Raw genomic sequence first — 16,957 nt, forward strand, 5'->3', positions numbered from 1 at the left:
TAAAGCTATCGGGGAGCGTAGAACGGAACGATCCTTGCGTGGGGAAGTGAGGGGAGGGAGGGTGGTGTGGGAGTCAGAGGCTACAAGAACAAGCAGCTGACCACTGCTGTCAAGGCCTGGCGTTTACCGGCGTCCCTCACCTTCCATGGCTGCACGCCAGCGGGGGCTGGAGGCGTTAAGCCACCCGTGGAGGAGCGCCGCGGGCGCGGTACCGGCTCTCTCTTTCTCCTCTGACCGCGTGCCTCTGGGTTTCGGGGCTGCCCCAGAGACCCCTCCGATGTCCCGCAGCCTCTGGGTGCGCGGAGGCTGCCCCGGGAGCGGGCGGGCTGCCGGGGTGCGGAGCCTCTCCCCCGCGCCGCCCCGGCCATGACTCAGCGCGCTGGGGAGCGGCCCGCGACGGGGCGGGGGGTTAGGGCCCGTTCCCTCCCCCGGCCTCCAGCAGGGGCGGCCCGGCCCAGCCCCGGGGAGGAGCGGCGGCGGGGCGGGCGCTAGGCCGCAGGAGCCGGCGGAGCGCGGCGGGCCGGGGCCGGGGCCCAGGCGCCGGCGAGGGCTCCGCGATGCCGCTGCTGTTCCTGGAGCGCTTCCCCTGGCCCAGCCTCCGCACCTACACGGCGCTCAGCGCCCTGGCCCTGCTGGGCACCGGCCTCAGCGCCTACCGCGCCCTCAGCCAGGCCCAGCCGGACGGCGGGGCGGCGGGCACCGAGCTGGCCGAGCTCCCGCGCCGCGGCGGGCCGCGGGCCCTGGACGTCGCCTACTACCTGCTCTCCGACAGCCTCTGCGTCTGGGTGAGCCCGGGGCGGCCGGGGGGCGGCGGCGGGGCCTGCGGGCCGGGCGGGTGGCGGCTGAGCCCGGCGGAGCGGCGCTGCGGGCCCCGCGGCCTGCGGCGGGGACGGAGCCGGGGGCGGGCGGCGCGGCCTCTGCCGGCACCTCACCGCGGCTGGGGGGGCGAAGGGGGGCGGGCCCCCCCCCGCCGGGCTTCAGAGGGGTCGTTCTTGTTGTTCGAAAACCGCTCCCAGAATACGGAGCCGGCGGCCGGGGGCTGGGTGAGGAAAGGCGGCTCGGCGGGGCGGGGAGTGGGCGCCGCCGGCCTGGCTGCCCGCTCGGGGCCGGGGAGCACGCCCTGCCCTCCCCGGGCCGCTGCCGCGGCCGCTTTCCCTGCTTCCCCGGCCGGGCTGGTAGGGCTGCGTTAAAGCCGAGCGCCGCGGGGGTTCGGGCTGGTGCTTGTGCTCGCCCCTGAGCGTCCCCGCTCGCCACGGGTGGGTTTCGGGTGAAGCTCTCGGGAGTGTTTGGTGCTGCACTTGCGGTTCTCGAAGCACTGTGTGTCCTGCTCAGCTAGTAGTCTTGGTAAGAGACCATCAGGTATTCAAGCCCAAGCTTTACCTTCTGTTTTTTTAAATAACATTTAAAGTCGTGCAGGTAAGAGGAAGCATTGTCACTACTAAGAAAAAAATGAAAAGAATTTTCTGTAGCTCTTTAAACCCGAACCTGGTAATGGTATATGAGTGTTGGCTCGCTAATTTCTGTAGTTGAAATAAAGGCTCAACAAGCGCATATCAAAAACCAGGCTGAGCTGTTGCTGTTGAACTTTTCATAGGTCCGTCAGTCAAAGGTGGTATTAGTTGGACATCTGCTTTACAACGTGCTTGCTTGCCGAGGCGCTGATTTTTGAATGTACGAAACACACTCAGCCTGTTGAAACTTGGTCTCAGGACCTTAAATTAAGAGCCCCGGAAAAGTTTATTGTATGTCCTTTAGAAATGGCAGGGTGAAGCTGCTTCATCATCCCCCCCTCCCCCTTTTAGTGTTCTGCGTAGGTCAAAAGTTAATTATAAGTGTCTTTGTCAAATGTGAGAAGCAGTTTTCCCAGGCCCGGGTATTCTGCTCCTTGCTGCTTTGCTTTAAAGCAGTTTCCCAAGGAGGATTTGAGCAGCCTTGTTACAGAAGGGGTGTGTGCTGTGCAGTATGTTTCGAGACAATGTCTGAATCTTGTTCCCGTAACAACGGATTCAAACTGGAGTTTTCTCATTTGCTGTTTGTTGAGCGAAATGAGCATCACGGTGAGCTTAAGTTTTGTCCCCACGTTCCTTGGTGCTAAAATTTGCTGATCTATATAAAACAATTTATTGTGAAGAGGTAGGTTAGTTTGTTGGATATACTGGTGTATCAAACTGACTGTGTTAGTGTTTCTAGAAAAAAAAAGTGAAGTGACTTATCAGCTACTGTACGTGTCTTGGAAGAGGCCAGGCTTAAATTTCACCAAAAAAAAAAAAAAGGGCAACTAATACTGTTCTGTGAACAATGGTAGTTTTTGTTGGACTTGTTCATTCTCCTTCTCTCTCTCTCTCTCCCCCCTTCTAAATAGGGCAAAAGTATTTGTCGCTGACTGCTTTATTTCTTTCCAGGTGCTAGTGAACACTGCCTGCTGTTTTCTGATGTTGGTTGCTAAGCTAATCCAGTGTATGGTGTTCGGTCCTCTTCGCGTCAGTGAGAGGCAGGTGAGACAACAATGCGTTGCCGTGGGTATTGTTGTGTTTCGTAATTTCTTGGTGTACGGCTGGTGTGGTTTTCTATATGGAATTGCTGAAAGTACAGAAGAAAAGTAAATTTTAGAACAACATAAACTTAAATCTGATCATTTGGTTAGCTAATATATCCACAGCCACAAGCTTCCAGTTTATTTCTGAAGGGAACTTTTCTTCTTCACTGTTCCTATTGGTCAACTTGAAAGTCCTGCTTCCGTAATGAACTTCATCAGATTTCTTACAAGTGCCCCTCATTTCAGAATACTTACGACATGTTCTTCTCTATTCAGTTTGCGGTTGGCAGCATTTCTCCGTTGCGTTTCGTAGTTAGTTGTCAGCACTGGCAGTCTGAGTTCCCTCTTGTACCTTGTTTTGTGCCTTGACTGCTGGAGAAGTGCTTTCCATCCTCATACGCTGAGTGGATGGTTTATCTACCCTCAGGTTTAAGAGGGAGTCGGCAGGCGTATGCCCAGAGAAAGGAGGTGAGCAGGGCTGAAAACTCAGGCTGTTTAGTCCTGCTCTTGGGCTAGGTGAGAATGTTTTTAAAAATTCAGCAAGGGAACCATTAAAACCCAGGCTTTTTAAAAACAGGATCCTGCAGAAGATAAAAGCAGCAGCAGTGGTTTGAATAGTACCTGTATATTTTTTTAAAAAAGAAAGGCAAATGCATAAGTTGCTCTGTGTAAACGCAGTAGCAGCGGTTTGAAGTACGTTTACATATTTAAAAAAAAAAGTGTGTAAATGCAGTTCTTTAGGAGAAATCAGGCCATGATGATTTTTGACATGCAGAACTGAGGCACATAAAGCTTCATTAACAACCGTGGATCTCTCAAAGCCTGTTGTATTTGTGATTCACACCCCGTAGAGCCTCTGAGTGAAGCGTATTAAAAACAAGGCACTATCAAAGTGCATCGGGCGGTTTTTCTTTCCAATCCGTGTTGACTATAAGGATGTGGAATTTTAACCAGTGATAATTTCCGGGATGTTCTCTACCCTCTTAAAAACTGAAGTGAAAAGCAGTAACAATGTGGATCCATTTGCGTTTGGACAGTGCGAGTATGCTTCAGTTCCCGTGTAAAGGAAAGCTGGTTATTAATACTGGCGAGCCAAAAATGGCAGCATCATGAAGGAATTCTGGGCCTGTCAACTAAACTCCTGGTGATTTCATCGTGTACTTTAACAAAACATTTTCTTTCATAAATTTTTTTATCCCCAACAAGCTGGCTTGCTATCTGCTGCTTGAGACCATCATATTGTTTCTTTCATACTGCATGTGCGTGGGAATAATTTTTTTTTTCATTGCTCATCCACCTCATTCTCCACTGTAGGCATTGTGCTTTTTAAGAGCAGATTTTGTCATCTTTTCTTAATCATCACCTTTTTGACAGGTTTTTGGAAGCAAGGTGCTAGGTTATTTGGGCATCTTGTATAACTAACCGTGGCAGTTCTTCTAGCAAAGAGGACTTTGTGTTTGCGGCCCAGTAGCTGCGTGGAGAATCAAACTGAGATCAAACTTGGTTTGTGCTAAACACTGTTTTAGAAGTATGGCAGGAAACTACGTTGTGCGCTGCGTTGCACAGTTATGCTGCGGTGGTACAAGAGATTAGATAAGATACTAAGGAGCGCTAGTGTTTCTAATATGTTTTTAATTCAGTAAGGGTAACAAATATGATTCAAGGTGTGTATGCAGCAGGCTTTTGCTAACATATTGTCACGTTTCTACTTTCGTCTTTTTTTTTTTCTTTCTCTTTTTCCCTCCTTCTCTCCCCTGCATGTGGATTGTCAGTGCTTTCACTACAGTAACCAGATGTCTTCCTTTACAGCATCTCAAGGATAAATTCTGGAATTTCATTTTCTACAAGTTCATCTTCATTTTTGGTGTGCTGAATGTTCAGACGGTGGAAGAAGTGGTGATGTGGTGCCTCTGGTTCTCTGGACTTGTATTTCTTCATCTTATGGTTCAGCTCTGCAAGGATCGCTTTGAATATGTGAGTTTTGATGAAGGGCTGTCTTTTGGGACATGCAAATTCTGTTTCTGGTTCAGGCACTGGCTCGTGATGGGTTACAAACAGATCATTTAGACCTTTTCCCCACCCTGCGGTGCTGAACACGTGCACCTCCCCGTAGCTTCGAATACTTGCTTTAAAGTGCAATGTCAATCTTACTCCTTCAGTTTTCCCATGAGACAAATGGAGCTGAAGATACTTATTTGCTTTGATAAATTGCTCCTTATTGTGCCCTGTAATTACTATTACATAACTCCATGAGATGTCTTCATAGCTCTCCTTACTGAAGAAATCTTGACCACGGAACATCCCTTAGATTGGTGCCCTTTAGGGTTGGTCCATGAAGCCTCTTTCTGCGGATTCTGTGCTCCGGTGTCAAGCTCATTTACATCTACCAAATGTTGACTGCCAATGTCTTTGCAATATACAGTGCAGCTTTCTCCATAAGCTACATCCCACTTTCTGTTAATACCGAGAATAAATTCAGTAGAGATGCAGAAATTGAAGGCCTGGCAAGGAAGAAGGAACTGGAATTTGAACAGTAAATCTTGTCCTTTAAACATCTATAATGGACATGCATTTTCCTCAGCTCCTCTGCCCTGGAATAAAAGTTTGAACTAAATTGAATCCATGAACTTCCTTTTGGTAGCTCTGTGCTTTGCAATTTTTTTTTTACTAATATCCAGTAAAGCCTGTTAATTCACAAGTAGCTAAGCACTAAGCTTGAAACTAGATTGGTTGGGGTTAGGAAAATTGAGACAGAAGTGAACGAGGCAGTCATCTGGTATTTTTAGTGTTGTTCAGAAAGCTGTGAAAGAACAAAGCTCATGTGGGAAGAAATCCTTATTATATTCCTTCTGCATTCAAAGCATGTATCATAATTCTTTACTTGAACAAATGGTACTTGTGTGATCTGCCTTGCAAACTCAGGAGATGTGGAACTGAACCAGATATAAACCAGGAAGAAAGAATCAATTTAAAAACAAAACATTGGAGTCAACTTCATCAATCAGACCAGAGTGAAGCTTTGGGCAACTCCTTCTTTCCTTGTCCTGTTCTTCCCCTTCCTGCCCTGAAAATAAGGGGATGGACCACCTAAATTCTGTGCCTCTTTGATTTAGACAGCCTAGGTGTAGCCTACCGTTAAGGTATTTTAAAGAATTAATACCCTATGCATGCTATTGAATGAGACAACTATTTTCAGTAGACTCTGTCCAGCAGTCTCTAGCTGCAAGTTAAATTTTTGGGGGAGATGTCTCTTTCTTTCAGAGGAAAAGGACATTGGAAGAACTAGAGGCTGGAAGATAAAGCTGGACAAACTCAGGTCAGCTGTAAGGTGAAAAATTGGCAGAACAATTATTCTCATTGCTCCAAGACTGTATATTAAGGTTAGGTGTCTTTCTAAAATGCATGTGCATCCTAAGCAGATGCTGTGGATTTGATGCAGAAACCACTGTGTGAGAAAGTGTCTGTGGTTTTCTTGCACAAGTGATCTAAACATCAGATCAAATAATCGTAATGATCCCTTCTGGCTTTAGAAGCCCGTGACAGTGAGATGAATGAGACTTTGGGATGGTGTGTGGTTTTAGCTTTATTCTGCGACATTAATTACTACATTGCGTAGTTGAGGTTGTGAAATTGGTTTTATTCTAGAAAGCAAAAGATCTTCCTGAATTAGGACTTTTTTGGTGAGGTGACTATGGAAGGCAGGGTGGATGAAGTACTCCTTTAAACCTCTTACGTATTTATGTGTTTGTGTTGCAGCTTTCCTTTTCTCCTACCACGCCCATGAGCAGCCACATCAGAGTCCTGACCCTGCTCATAGCCATGCTCCTGTCCTGCTGTGGATTAGCAGTTGTCTGTGGTATTATTGGCTACACCCATGGCATGCACACGTTGGCTTTCATGGCAGCAGAGGTGAGACTTTCTTCATATGTGTCGTGGTTTCTGCTTTGCTGTTCACCCCTCACTTGGGGGTATCGTGGCACGCGATGGGTTTTCTTTTAGTTTCCCGCAAGGAAGAAACTCCAAAGATGCAAACAAGCCCTCCCCTGTTTTAGAGTAGTTGCCAGATCTGCATGCTTCCTCTCTTTAGAGTTTAAGCCTGCAAAAAAATCTTTGTCTGAAGAAGAGAATGAGAGCATAAATCCGTAAGATGATGCTGAAATCAAGTGGCAGCCTATGAAAAAATAATGGTTGTGCTTCATGAGCATTGCAAGAAGGGTTAGTTGAAACGGCCGCTAGAGAGAGGGAGAAAGTGTGTATGAAAGTGTAATGTGCACCTCAGCCTGTTTCTTTGAGGTGGTATTTTCTATTCCATTCCTCCCAAAAAGGAACGAGACTGACATCCTTTCCTTAAAGCATACTCATGGGATTTGCTTATGTTTGTGCAAAGAGATGCATCTCAGCTGAGATCAGCAACTCATGTTTGTGCACTCCTGAACCCTTTGCAGTGTGGAGTAAACATCAATATGTTTGTGGAGTGAACATCAGTATGTTTTCGATGTTATGGTGGGTTGTTGCGCTCTGCCTGAGGAAGTGATAATCTTAAACAAAGGGGAGGTAACGGGTATAATTGCAAGTAAGTCGTGTTAGCACATCCTTAGTTCAGATAACAAGTAGCATGCATGGTTTATTTTTCTTCTCCCATCTTGAATTCATACTTGGAGTTAGTGAGGAGGAAAGAAGACAGTCAGCTGATAGTAGGAGAATATGATGCTGGTCACGCCACAGTTCAGTTATTTAATATGTCAGTTTGCTTTTCCCTAAACACAAGAGAACATGCAAGGCCAGATTTGTAATTACACAGTGGAAGGGTATTGAAGATTTGTCAGTGTCTCTAATAGGTGGGGTCTCGTTGGTGTTGTGTCTCTTATCTTGGCTTGGCAGAAGGATGTATCGGACCCATAGCAGCTTGGGGTAGGTTTATCAGGGAGCGTTACAGTGCCAAAGTGTTGCCTCGTTAGCTGCACCCTGTGGTGGTGTACGTGTTTTGGGTTGCAGGATGGGGCTCCGCTGTTCATTTCAGTGGGAGCTGTTCTGTCTGCTTGTTACCAAAGGAGTGGCTCAGCCAGCAGAAGTGTACGGTCCTCAGCCAAGCCATGGATCCACACAGCCTGCTGTGCTGCTGGTGGACAGCAGAGGAGGTTTGTGAGGAACGTACAGGAAAGGGTCTCCTACCCTTGCTTGCAGCAAGGCGTTTGAGGACGTTCCTGAGCTGAGGGTTGCACAAGCCTGTTGGGTTTGACAGCCTCAGATGGACTCTGGAAAGCTGTCTGATCGTTTATTGAACTCATTTATACTTTGGCCTCCACAATATCCCAAGGCAACAAATTCCACATTTAACTCGGCGTTGTGTACGCGAAAGAGTCTTTTAGTTGTTCTGAATCTTCTGTCTGATAATGTCCTTGGCTATCATCTAATACCTTTATGGTGAAAAACCACAACGAATCATTCGCTGTTTACTCTTGTTCACACCATTTGTTATTTTATCGACCTTTCTCCTGTTCCCCTTCTGACTTTTCTTCCAAGCAAAAGAATTCTAGTCTGTTTAATCTTTCCTCATATGAGATTGTCTAGTATCTTGCCCTTTCCTGAGCCTTTTAAATATGCCCTATATGGGTTGGGTGAGCAGGAGTAGTTTCATTGACTTTTAACACCCAGCACTCGTGTAAGTGGAATAAAAGGTTTAGGTTTCTTTCTGCACAGGTACTGGCAGTGACACCTCGTGGCAGTCCTCTAGCTCTCAGCAAACAGCATTAAATCTTGCAGACTAAAATGTTTTCCTGGTGGTGGCTTGTGTGATGCTGTTCAAGAGGGATGCTGCCAAGTGTATTCCATTAGGGTGTATTTAATTACATTAAGTTACATTAAGCTATTCATCTCTCTCCTGATTCTGCAAACATTGATTTAGCTTGATGCCTCAGGGTTTTCAATAAAGCAGTATGGATGTTTTTCTCAGGTTTTAGTTAGGCTTCCCCTTGTTCTGTGTTGTTTGTCAGCATTTTCTTTCCTGCAAAGGATGGAAGTGAAATGTGCAAATGCCCAGAGAAGGTTGAATAAGGGCAGTCTGTATTTTTGAGTAAACATTAATGTATGATATTCAAGAATTATGGTTTAGCAAGTAATGTCCAGTCTATCTTTGCACCTTTTTTGTTGTGAGAAGGAATTACTCCATTCCTGTAGCAGCCGTTCTCTGATCCTGTTTCATACATCTCGGTTGAGGCCGTATAATGATAGTGATATTCAAATCTTAGAATTGTACCTTACGGATAATAGTATATTTTCCTGTGTAGCTTCTTATGCCGCATCCGTTATGTTAGGGTTTGAGTGCCTTCCAGTCGTGTGCTAATCTACGTGACTAGTATCTGCCAGTTTGACGGAGTCCCTGGGGGATAAGTGTGTGTGTAGCGGAGCAGAGCAAGGGCTTTTGAGGTGTTGGTACTGAAAATGCCCTGCTGTACATTTAGAACCTCAGATTACGGAGTTGTGTAACTTATGATGCAATGTTGTACTTTCTGCGAAGTGTTTCTCGTGTCAGAACATTGAAATGCATTTCTGGAAACAGTGGAGGAACCAGAGACCAGCGCCTTGACCAAATCTACACTAGCTCGTCCTTTTAATTTTGATGCTCTTGCTGCCTCAGCGCTAACCAGTATAAATCATGTCTTGGCAACATTAACTTCTTAAAAGTTACGAAAATTAGGCTCTTCAGATTTCTACCTGACAGATGTCTTCCTTATCAGAGACTTTATGCCACGTGTACTGGTTTTGACACAGATTTGTGCTCAATGGCACGTCCATCCAGCAGCTCAGGTAATCGTTCTGCTTCACCACTCGCATGGTTAGAATTTGGACATATTTGCTTTTTCTCTGTGGTCTGCTCAAAGTTTCTCTGCAGCCAGAAACCTCATGTGAAGAAGGTGTAGTCTCTTTCTGGTACCCACATGCAGGGTAACAGGAGGCAGAAGAGGGTCTCATAACATGCCTCGCAGGAGCAGCTAATGTGCTAATTTAACTTTTTTATGAAAGATGTTTGTGATGAGGACAGAACACCGTGCTGGATGACTTGCTGTTACCTTCTTGACCTTTTTTCTGTTACTTGAATGATGTTATCCTTGCTCTTATCCTGAAGTCCTTATTTGGATAAAAGATTGCACTGGTCTTTAGTCACAGGAACACTTATTTTAAAGCCAACGAGTAAACAGTTGGCAGATATGTTGGATATTACTAAGGGTTAAATATGCATCGAAGCATTTTAAGAATGCTTTTTACAAATGGAAAAAAATATTCAAACCAACTGTTTTATTGCTATATTGGGAAGTTGTGGTTTTGATAGTTCTTCTGTACTGTTTTTAATACTTACGCTGAAGGCATGCCGTCAGACCAGTGTTACAGAAGTGGTTTCAGTTGCTCATTATAAATCCCCTGCATCTTGGTGTCAGTTGGCCCCTGCTAACCACGGGGTAGTGTGGGCAGTCTGAAGGGGGTCCATCCTCTCCCATGTTCTTTCACTGGGAGGATACAACGAAGGGATGGGGCACTGTGGGCCTGGCAGGTTAGAAAGAGGTGATGGGGCCACGTTTCTTAGATGATAAGAGCCCGTGGAAATGTGGTTAGGTATTCTGGAAACAGACCTTTCTGGTGACTTGTCTTTACACTTCTGATCTGCTTATGCTTTCTGGGATACTGAGGTTTTTTTCTCTACTTACCCTGGAGAGATAAGTATGATTAAAGAGAGAAGTTACTTTTGGGGTGTTCACATCTCAGCAAAGGGGAACAATTATTTGAAAGTGCTTCCATGGTTCTTCCTCGAATTCCTGCTACTATTTGTTTCTTCAGATTTTTCTTGAGCAGTGGGATGAGGAGAGGTGTTCTACTTTCACCTGAAGGTAGTTGGTGGGATTGTGGTCTCAACACTCACTGAGTGATAAGAACTGAAAAAGATAGTATGTCCTATGTAGTGGGGGAAGAAGTGAGACTTAACAACAGTGATGCTAATGGCTGCTCCATGAGCATTGTGCGTTTGAGAACAATTTCTTCCATATTTATGTATAAACTTCATGTTTGTCACAGGTATATTGTGCACACAGTCATCTATGGTGATTGTTGGTTCACAGGAACTTGTTAAGCTGTAATAAATGCATTTTGCGTTATACCCTTTAGCTCCTGCCTCAGTACCACGGTCCCTGCCAGAATGTTGTTAACATACCTTTTTTTTTTTTTTCCTCTCCCCTCTTTTGCAGTCTCTGCTTGTGACGGTCAGAACTGCTCATGTGATTTTACGGTGAGTACCTTATGTTTTGCAGGATGGTTGTTCAAGAAGGTGGTGCATATAGCATGTGGATTTGAGAGGTGTATGTAATTACCGTGTTGAATTGCAGATGCATATTTGGAGATGGGCAAAGGTGGTTAACTTTAACCTGTACTATTTTTAAGCCTGAATTCTGCAAAATCAGCGGGTGCTAATAGCTTGAGGCATGGATTAAAATGGATTGGTGCTGCTGCATGAGCGTTGGTATATGCTACTTAATGTCATCCTACTGGGTTTCTTTTAAGATCTTAATCTCTAGAACTTTTGCTTTGAAAAAGTAGCATGCGTGTGTATCTGTAATGCACATGGGTATGCATATGTAGGACATGACGTGTAGCACAGAACCTCTTTATCCAGGTCACTGTTGACATTTCAGGTCTGTCACCAAGCTGTAACGCCTCACCTAAGAAACACTTCATGCGCTGAAAAATGTGGGTCTGTAGTTACTATAATCCCAAGACTGGCTTTGGTACACGCAGGAGTTTTTAGCAGATGCTACATCTTCTCCGTTAGCTGGTGGTATCTGTAATGCCAGTGTGGGCTAAGTTTTGATTGTTTTTTTCCTTTTTAAAATGTTGCTGTTTGAAACCAGTAACATTAAAAAAAAGCCCCCCAGGAAAGCACACAGTGTGGACACTGGGCTTAGGAAGGGCAAAGAATCCACATCCAGAAGTTGTTTGAAAAATGGATAAAAAATAGTTTGAATGCTAGAGATGCCATTTAACAAAAAAGATAGAATAACGTTAATTTCCTGCTCTTGCAGCTATGTAATTCATCTCTGGGACCTCAACCATGAAGGAACGTGGGAGGGCAAAGGCACTTACGTCTACTACACAGATTTTGTCATGGAGCTAACCTTGCTTTCACTGGACTTGATGCATCATATTCATATGCTGGTATGAAATACTGGACGTAATGTTGAGCAAATAGACTGGCCTTAAAATAAAGGGTACTGGGTATACATATTTTATATATTTTTTTTGCTTTGCTTATTTTAGGAACCAAACACTACAGAGACGTTATTTAAATAAAGAGGAAAATGTAGTGTGGGGGTTTCTGGCATTCTTTTCTCCTGTGTAATTGGAGTCCTCACAAATAACTTTGTTATGGAGTATTAACTACTGTGTAATTATCTGTTTAATAGGTGTTTAATTAGCTTTGTTATTGAGTAATATCAGACTGAATTATATTCATTGGCAGCAGGGGACATTAAGCTGAAGAGGACTGAATACAGTTTATCCTTATTATAAATGCTGTGCTGCTTAAGTTGTATCTGAAGATGTAACGCGTAGTAATACCTGTGAACAGTGTGGTTAGTCTGAATGGTCTCAACAAAAGGAAAAATCTTCAGTGCTGGTTTCTTGATTTCTTTTTCTCTTAAGACCTGATGCAGTTTGTTGTGGTGGCCTCTTGTTTCCCATGGTCTTTGTTTCTAATCGCCGTTCTGTTTTTTTCCAAAGCTGTTTGGCAATATTTGGTTGTCAATGGCGAGCCTGGTGATTTTTATGCAGCTGCGCTACCTGTTTCACGAGGTTCAACGAAGAATTCGGCGGCACAAGAACTACCTGCGTGTGGTTGGAAACATGGAAGCTAGGTGAGCCTCGTATTTCCTCTGGGATCTTGATGTGCATCTTGGAGAGAAGATCCTGATGAAGAAGTTGGGATTCTTTTATGTTCCTTTGATACACGATGGCATGGTGTAAGCTGGAGAGATGCAATCTTGCAGATCCGGCTCTTAAGTCTTTACACTTAGAGTATGTTTTTACCCATTTTATTTGTTACTAGGGACACCCTTTTTGGTTTTAACAGGTATGTAGGATTGACTTTTGTGATAGCAATACTACTGGTAACGTATTACTGGCAACAAGTGAACTCCCCTGTCCAGTATTTCTTCTCCTGTATTCTCTTGTAACTGCCCTGGTGGGGTGACATCAGTTCTGCAGAGCTCGGCCTGTTTCAGTTGTCAAATATTGGCTTCGGCTTTGATAGAAATAAATGCTCTTAATTTCATTAAGCCATACTATTCAGTTACTGCCTGAAATGAAATCAAAATATTAATTAGAACCTGCTCAGCTTTAAGTACGTATTTATTAAACCTGAAGCCAACTCTAAACAGACTCTGTACTTGCAGTCGAGCTGAGAGCGCCTTGGGATTACCTTAGTCCATCCCCCTGTACTGAGGCAATGCAGAGAAATCGAGAGGCCTGCGAAAACCTAGTATTGTGCCAGATACTACTGCCTCTCTGATCCAATGTTTTCGTAACTCAGCTATGTCCTTAATAGTTTTAAGAGCAAGAGGGAGTTTCACTCTTTCTGTACATCGCTGTACCATTTTCGTTGTGGACTGCAGTGGGTTTGACTAGCTCCGATGCCTGCTGCTGTAAGCCAGATGGAGAAGACTGACTTCTCTAGAAATTCCTGAGGTTTTCTTTGTGAAAAGACGTTTAATGGCTGTAATACCAGGTTAAGAGCTGCATAATAAAGTTAATCCTCAATGCATTGTTTCTTTTCAGTAAGATGCAGAGCTAAACCCCTTTAAGCTGCTCACAAAGCTGTTTGAATTGCAAGTGTCTCAGACTCCTTGTCTGAGCAACTTGATGTGTTTTTGTCATTCTGATTTTCTGGAACAATGACATTCTAGCTTCCTCCTGAAGCTGCCAATGGCAGTGAGCTCCCTGCATTTGTGTAGTTGTTTTTCAGGTACATTCCACACCAGCAGTACTGTGAAATGCTGTTATACCCCTCATCTCTATATTGTCCGTGTTTGGGTATTATGTAGTAGCTGCTTGCATGATGCTGTAGTTTAAAGAAAGAAAAAAAAAAACCAAAGACAAATGGGGGTTGGCAAAATCTGAGGCCAAAATTAGTCACATCATAAATGCTTATGATCCCAAGAAGTCATCTTAATGGGTACAGCTATTAAAACTCATTTAGAAAAATGACATAAGCCAAATCTATACAGATTATAACTTGAGGTTCTCAACCTAATGATCATACTTCTTGGAAGATACTAAGTCAAAGCTTTTTGCACTTAGGACTTGTGCGGAGATGTGCAAAAAAAATGTGCCTGTAGGAAGGCATGGGAGGGACGTGTGTGTGTGTCTTCCTTTGCAGTGTGAGTTTGAGTTATGGAAAAAAATAGCAAACCTGCTGGCACACCTCTCCCAAGGAAAAGTTAACGTGGAGGATAAGGTTTTCTCAGTGCGGGATTCTCTAGGCAGGAGGCCATGCTGAGCTGGTGTAGTCATTACTTCTGTCTCTTCCTTTTTCTTCTTTGTAGGTTTGCAGTTGCAACACCAGAGGAGCTAGCAGTCAATAACGACGACTGTGCCATTTGCTGGGACTCCATGCAATCCGCGCGTAAACTCCCTTGCGGCCATCTCTTCCACAAGTACGTTTCTGGGGCTGGAGAGGGTGCACCCGACTGTGGAAGGGAAGGGAAGGGATCTGTGGGCATGTCTGAAAGTTACAGCAGGATGACAAGTAATGAACTATGAGCAAAGCTGTGGTTGCTTACTGCCTGAGTCCTCTTGGCCTGCCTGTAATAACAAAGTACAAGTCATGTTCACCTCGGTCATTTTCATGTTGGAGTTGTTTCACCTGGTGCATTCTTTTTTTCCCCCAAACTAATGAATATGCATCTTGTCAGCTAATGAGTAGATGGTGTTGAGTTATGGTATCTCAACTGCAAGGCTGTACCCTGCCTCGCTGTGTAACTGCTTGGTAAAGCACACTCTTTTCCCCCTTACTTTATCCTGTGCATCACCACTTCCATGAGGGTGTGTTGATTTTCAGGTGAGGAAGAAAAAATTGGAGTTAGATCCTTAAGTACCTTTCGGATATCAGCTTTAAAGAGAGAACAGGGAATATTTTTATGTAGTGCATCCTTGCATGGTGATGAGTCCCCCAGGACAGTTGTGGAGGCCAGGTCTGATTATGTGATTTCATGGAGGGATGACTCCATCAGGGCTGTAAAACAGGTTAACCAAATTAGCTGAAGAGGTCCCTAAGCAGCTGGGAGTTGGAACTGGGAGGCTCTTGAACAAAGGATCTCTCTATATACTGTTTCTTACATTCTCTCAGTAGTGAATAGTAGCAGATGCTTGTGGAGACGGTGTGCTGAGCTAGATGCGCCTTTTCTTAGATCTTTTGTAGCAGTGCTTACATTTTCATGCTTGTGCTTAAAAATGAAAGATACGGGGATTGAACCAGGAATTTCTGAAGTGCCATGTGATTAACATGCATGGCCAGTTAAATTGTCCCCGTGGTGTCACATGAGCAAGTTACTTTCTGCAAATAGCTTTTTACTTTTCTGGTAACTGTCAAACCAAAGGTTATAATCTCTGTGCTAATTTGTTATCATTTATGACAAACCTTGCCATAAATATTTATCTGTGTTCCAAGGAGTCTCTAATGAGATAATGTGCCTCTGTAGCAGAAACTCCTCTTCCAATGCTACTGAATCGTATGAATATTTAATCACCTACTGAGCACTTGAGAAGCCCAGGGTCTTCTCTTCAGAAAGTTGTTTTCTCTGTATCTAAAAGGATCCTTTTGTATTTTTTTCTCAAGCTAAATTACACTTACCTTCTTGGTGCATTTAGGGAGGGAACATGTTGCAGTGGATGACTTAAGCTTGCATATAAAACCAGATGTAATTAATAATCCTATTAACAACCTCAGAATGGTTTCGCTCCTCATAAAAGCCTGGTGATTTTGCCAACAGGCTAAACATTGTGTCCGTTCTCAATTACATGGGATTTTTTTTCATAGCCATTTATTTGGAGTAGAAGAGAAGATGGCAGGGAAGATTCACATCGCTGAGATCAACTCTGTGCCTAAATATTGAGGAAGTTTAATAGGAGTGGGTGCCTGAATCTTTTAGGCTCTGAAACTCTCTCCTTTATCTTTTAGGAAGCAGTCGATTTCAAATGAGTTGTTGCTCTGAAATGTTGCCGACCTTGACCTGTTGCTAGTCATCCTTCTGCTGAGGTGCTGTAGGCGACTGAGCCCTTCTGCCTGTGCAGCACAAAATGGGTACAAGCAGGGCTGGCTTACTGCCCGCCTTTGGGGCTTGGTGCTGGTCAGGGCTGAAAGGGGTTCGTGTCCGTTCCAGCATCTCGGGGGTTGAGCGGTGGAGGAGCAGCAGCGCGGTGGTAGCTTGTGTCACTCCGGGTGTTTCACGAGTGACCTTTTGAGTACAACTATAGCAGAGGTTTGAGCTTGCTGTGTGCAGGGTGGTTTTCCTGTAGTAACGGAGATGAAGTTGGACAGCATCGGCAGTGCTAACGTGCTGGCTGTGCTGGTGATCAAGATGGTGGAAGATGGTAGATTTTTATTGTAGGGCTTTGGGTGTTTCTGGGACACCCATCACTGTGATTTCTGAACACTCTGTATCCCTCCATTTAAATTGATGGAAGACACTTTGGCAATATGTCTATACGCTGCAGCTTCAGGAATTGTGCAGAGTGCTTGTATCCTTGACTTTGCTATAATCCTGCAATTAGGACTTTTTCCTTGCTCTCTCACTCCGAACCTGTAATCTGTGCCTTTACTCCATTTGCAAATACAGGATTTGGGAAACAGGTTTATTTGACTTTTTTGTATGTCTCTACCTTTCTAAAGTGTTTTGAGAGCTTCTGCTGGAAAAAACCCCACCCTGCAAGCGTGAAGTATGTGTTGTAGTATTGAGATGTGTTCAGTTCTGTGAAATTCCGTTCTTCCATACTGAAAATCAGGTTTAACCTGCCAACAAATACCGCAACTGGGTCATATCAGCCTGAATCAAAAAGTAGGCACAGCTCTGAGTGTTTAAACCTGCATTTCAGACACTTCTCACTTTCTGCACGACTTTCTGCAAATGTTCAGAATTAAGTAAATATTGTAATGGCACAGCACTGGTTAGTATTAACAAATCTCTCTAGAGATTTCCCAGAGTGGTACTCACTTTGGTAGTGGTTTAGGTATTGATATTTTTGAAAAGATATTTGAAAAGCTGTGGAGGTGCCATGGTCACATCACACTGGCAGAACTGCTATGAAAATGTGTCAGTATATTTTAAATACTTGTCCAGTTGTTTTTTGCCCTTTTTCAGTTGGGGATGGTGAGAGAAGAGA

At 44.5% G+C, this 16,957-nt stretch overlaps 1 protein-coding gene across 2 annotated transcripts in view; it reads left to right on the forward strand.

Annotated features, from left to right (window-relative positions):
* The first annotated feature begins 498 nt into the window (after positions 1–498).
* Positions 499–16,957, forward strand: part of AMFR (autocrine motility factor receptor) — a 28,611-nt gene continuing 12,152 nt past the window's right edge. Inside the window, exons 1-8 of one of the 2 annotated variants that reach the window (XM_075161008.1) lie at positions 499–785; positions 2,403–2,495; positions 4,346–4,510; positions 6,293–6,445; positions 10,774–10,814; positions 11,605–11,737; positions 12,302–12,435; positions 14,122–14,232. In XM_075161008.1, coding sequence (XP_075017109.1) covers positions 558–785; positions 2,403–2,495; positions 4,346–4,510; positions 6,293–6,445; positions 10,774–10,814; positions 11,605–11,737; positions 12,302–12,435; positions 14,122–14,232 — 1,058 coding nt within the window. In that variant the 5' untranslated portion in view covers positions 499–557. The remainder of the gene's footprint in view (positions 786–2,402; positions 2,496–4,345; positions 4,511–6,292; positions 6,446–10,773; positions 10,815–11,604; positions 11,738–12,301; positions 12,436–14,121; positions 14,233–16,957) is intronic. The other variant, XM_075161007.1, reaches the window with a different exon arrangement.

Source organism: Calonectris borealis, chromosome 12, assembly GCF_964195595.1.
Source record: "Calonectris borealis chromosome 12, bCalBor7.hap1.2, whole genome shotgun sequence".
Lineage (NCBI taxonomy): Eukaryota > Metazoa > Chordata > Aves > Procellariiformes > Procellariidae > Calonectris > Calonectris borealis.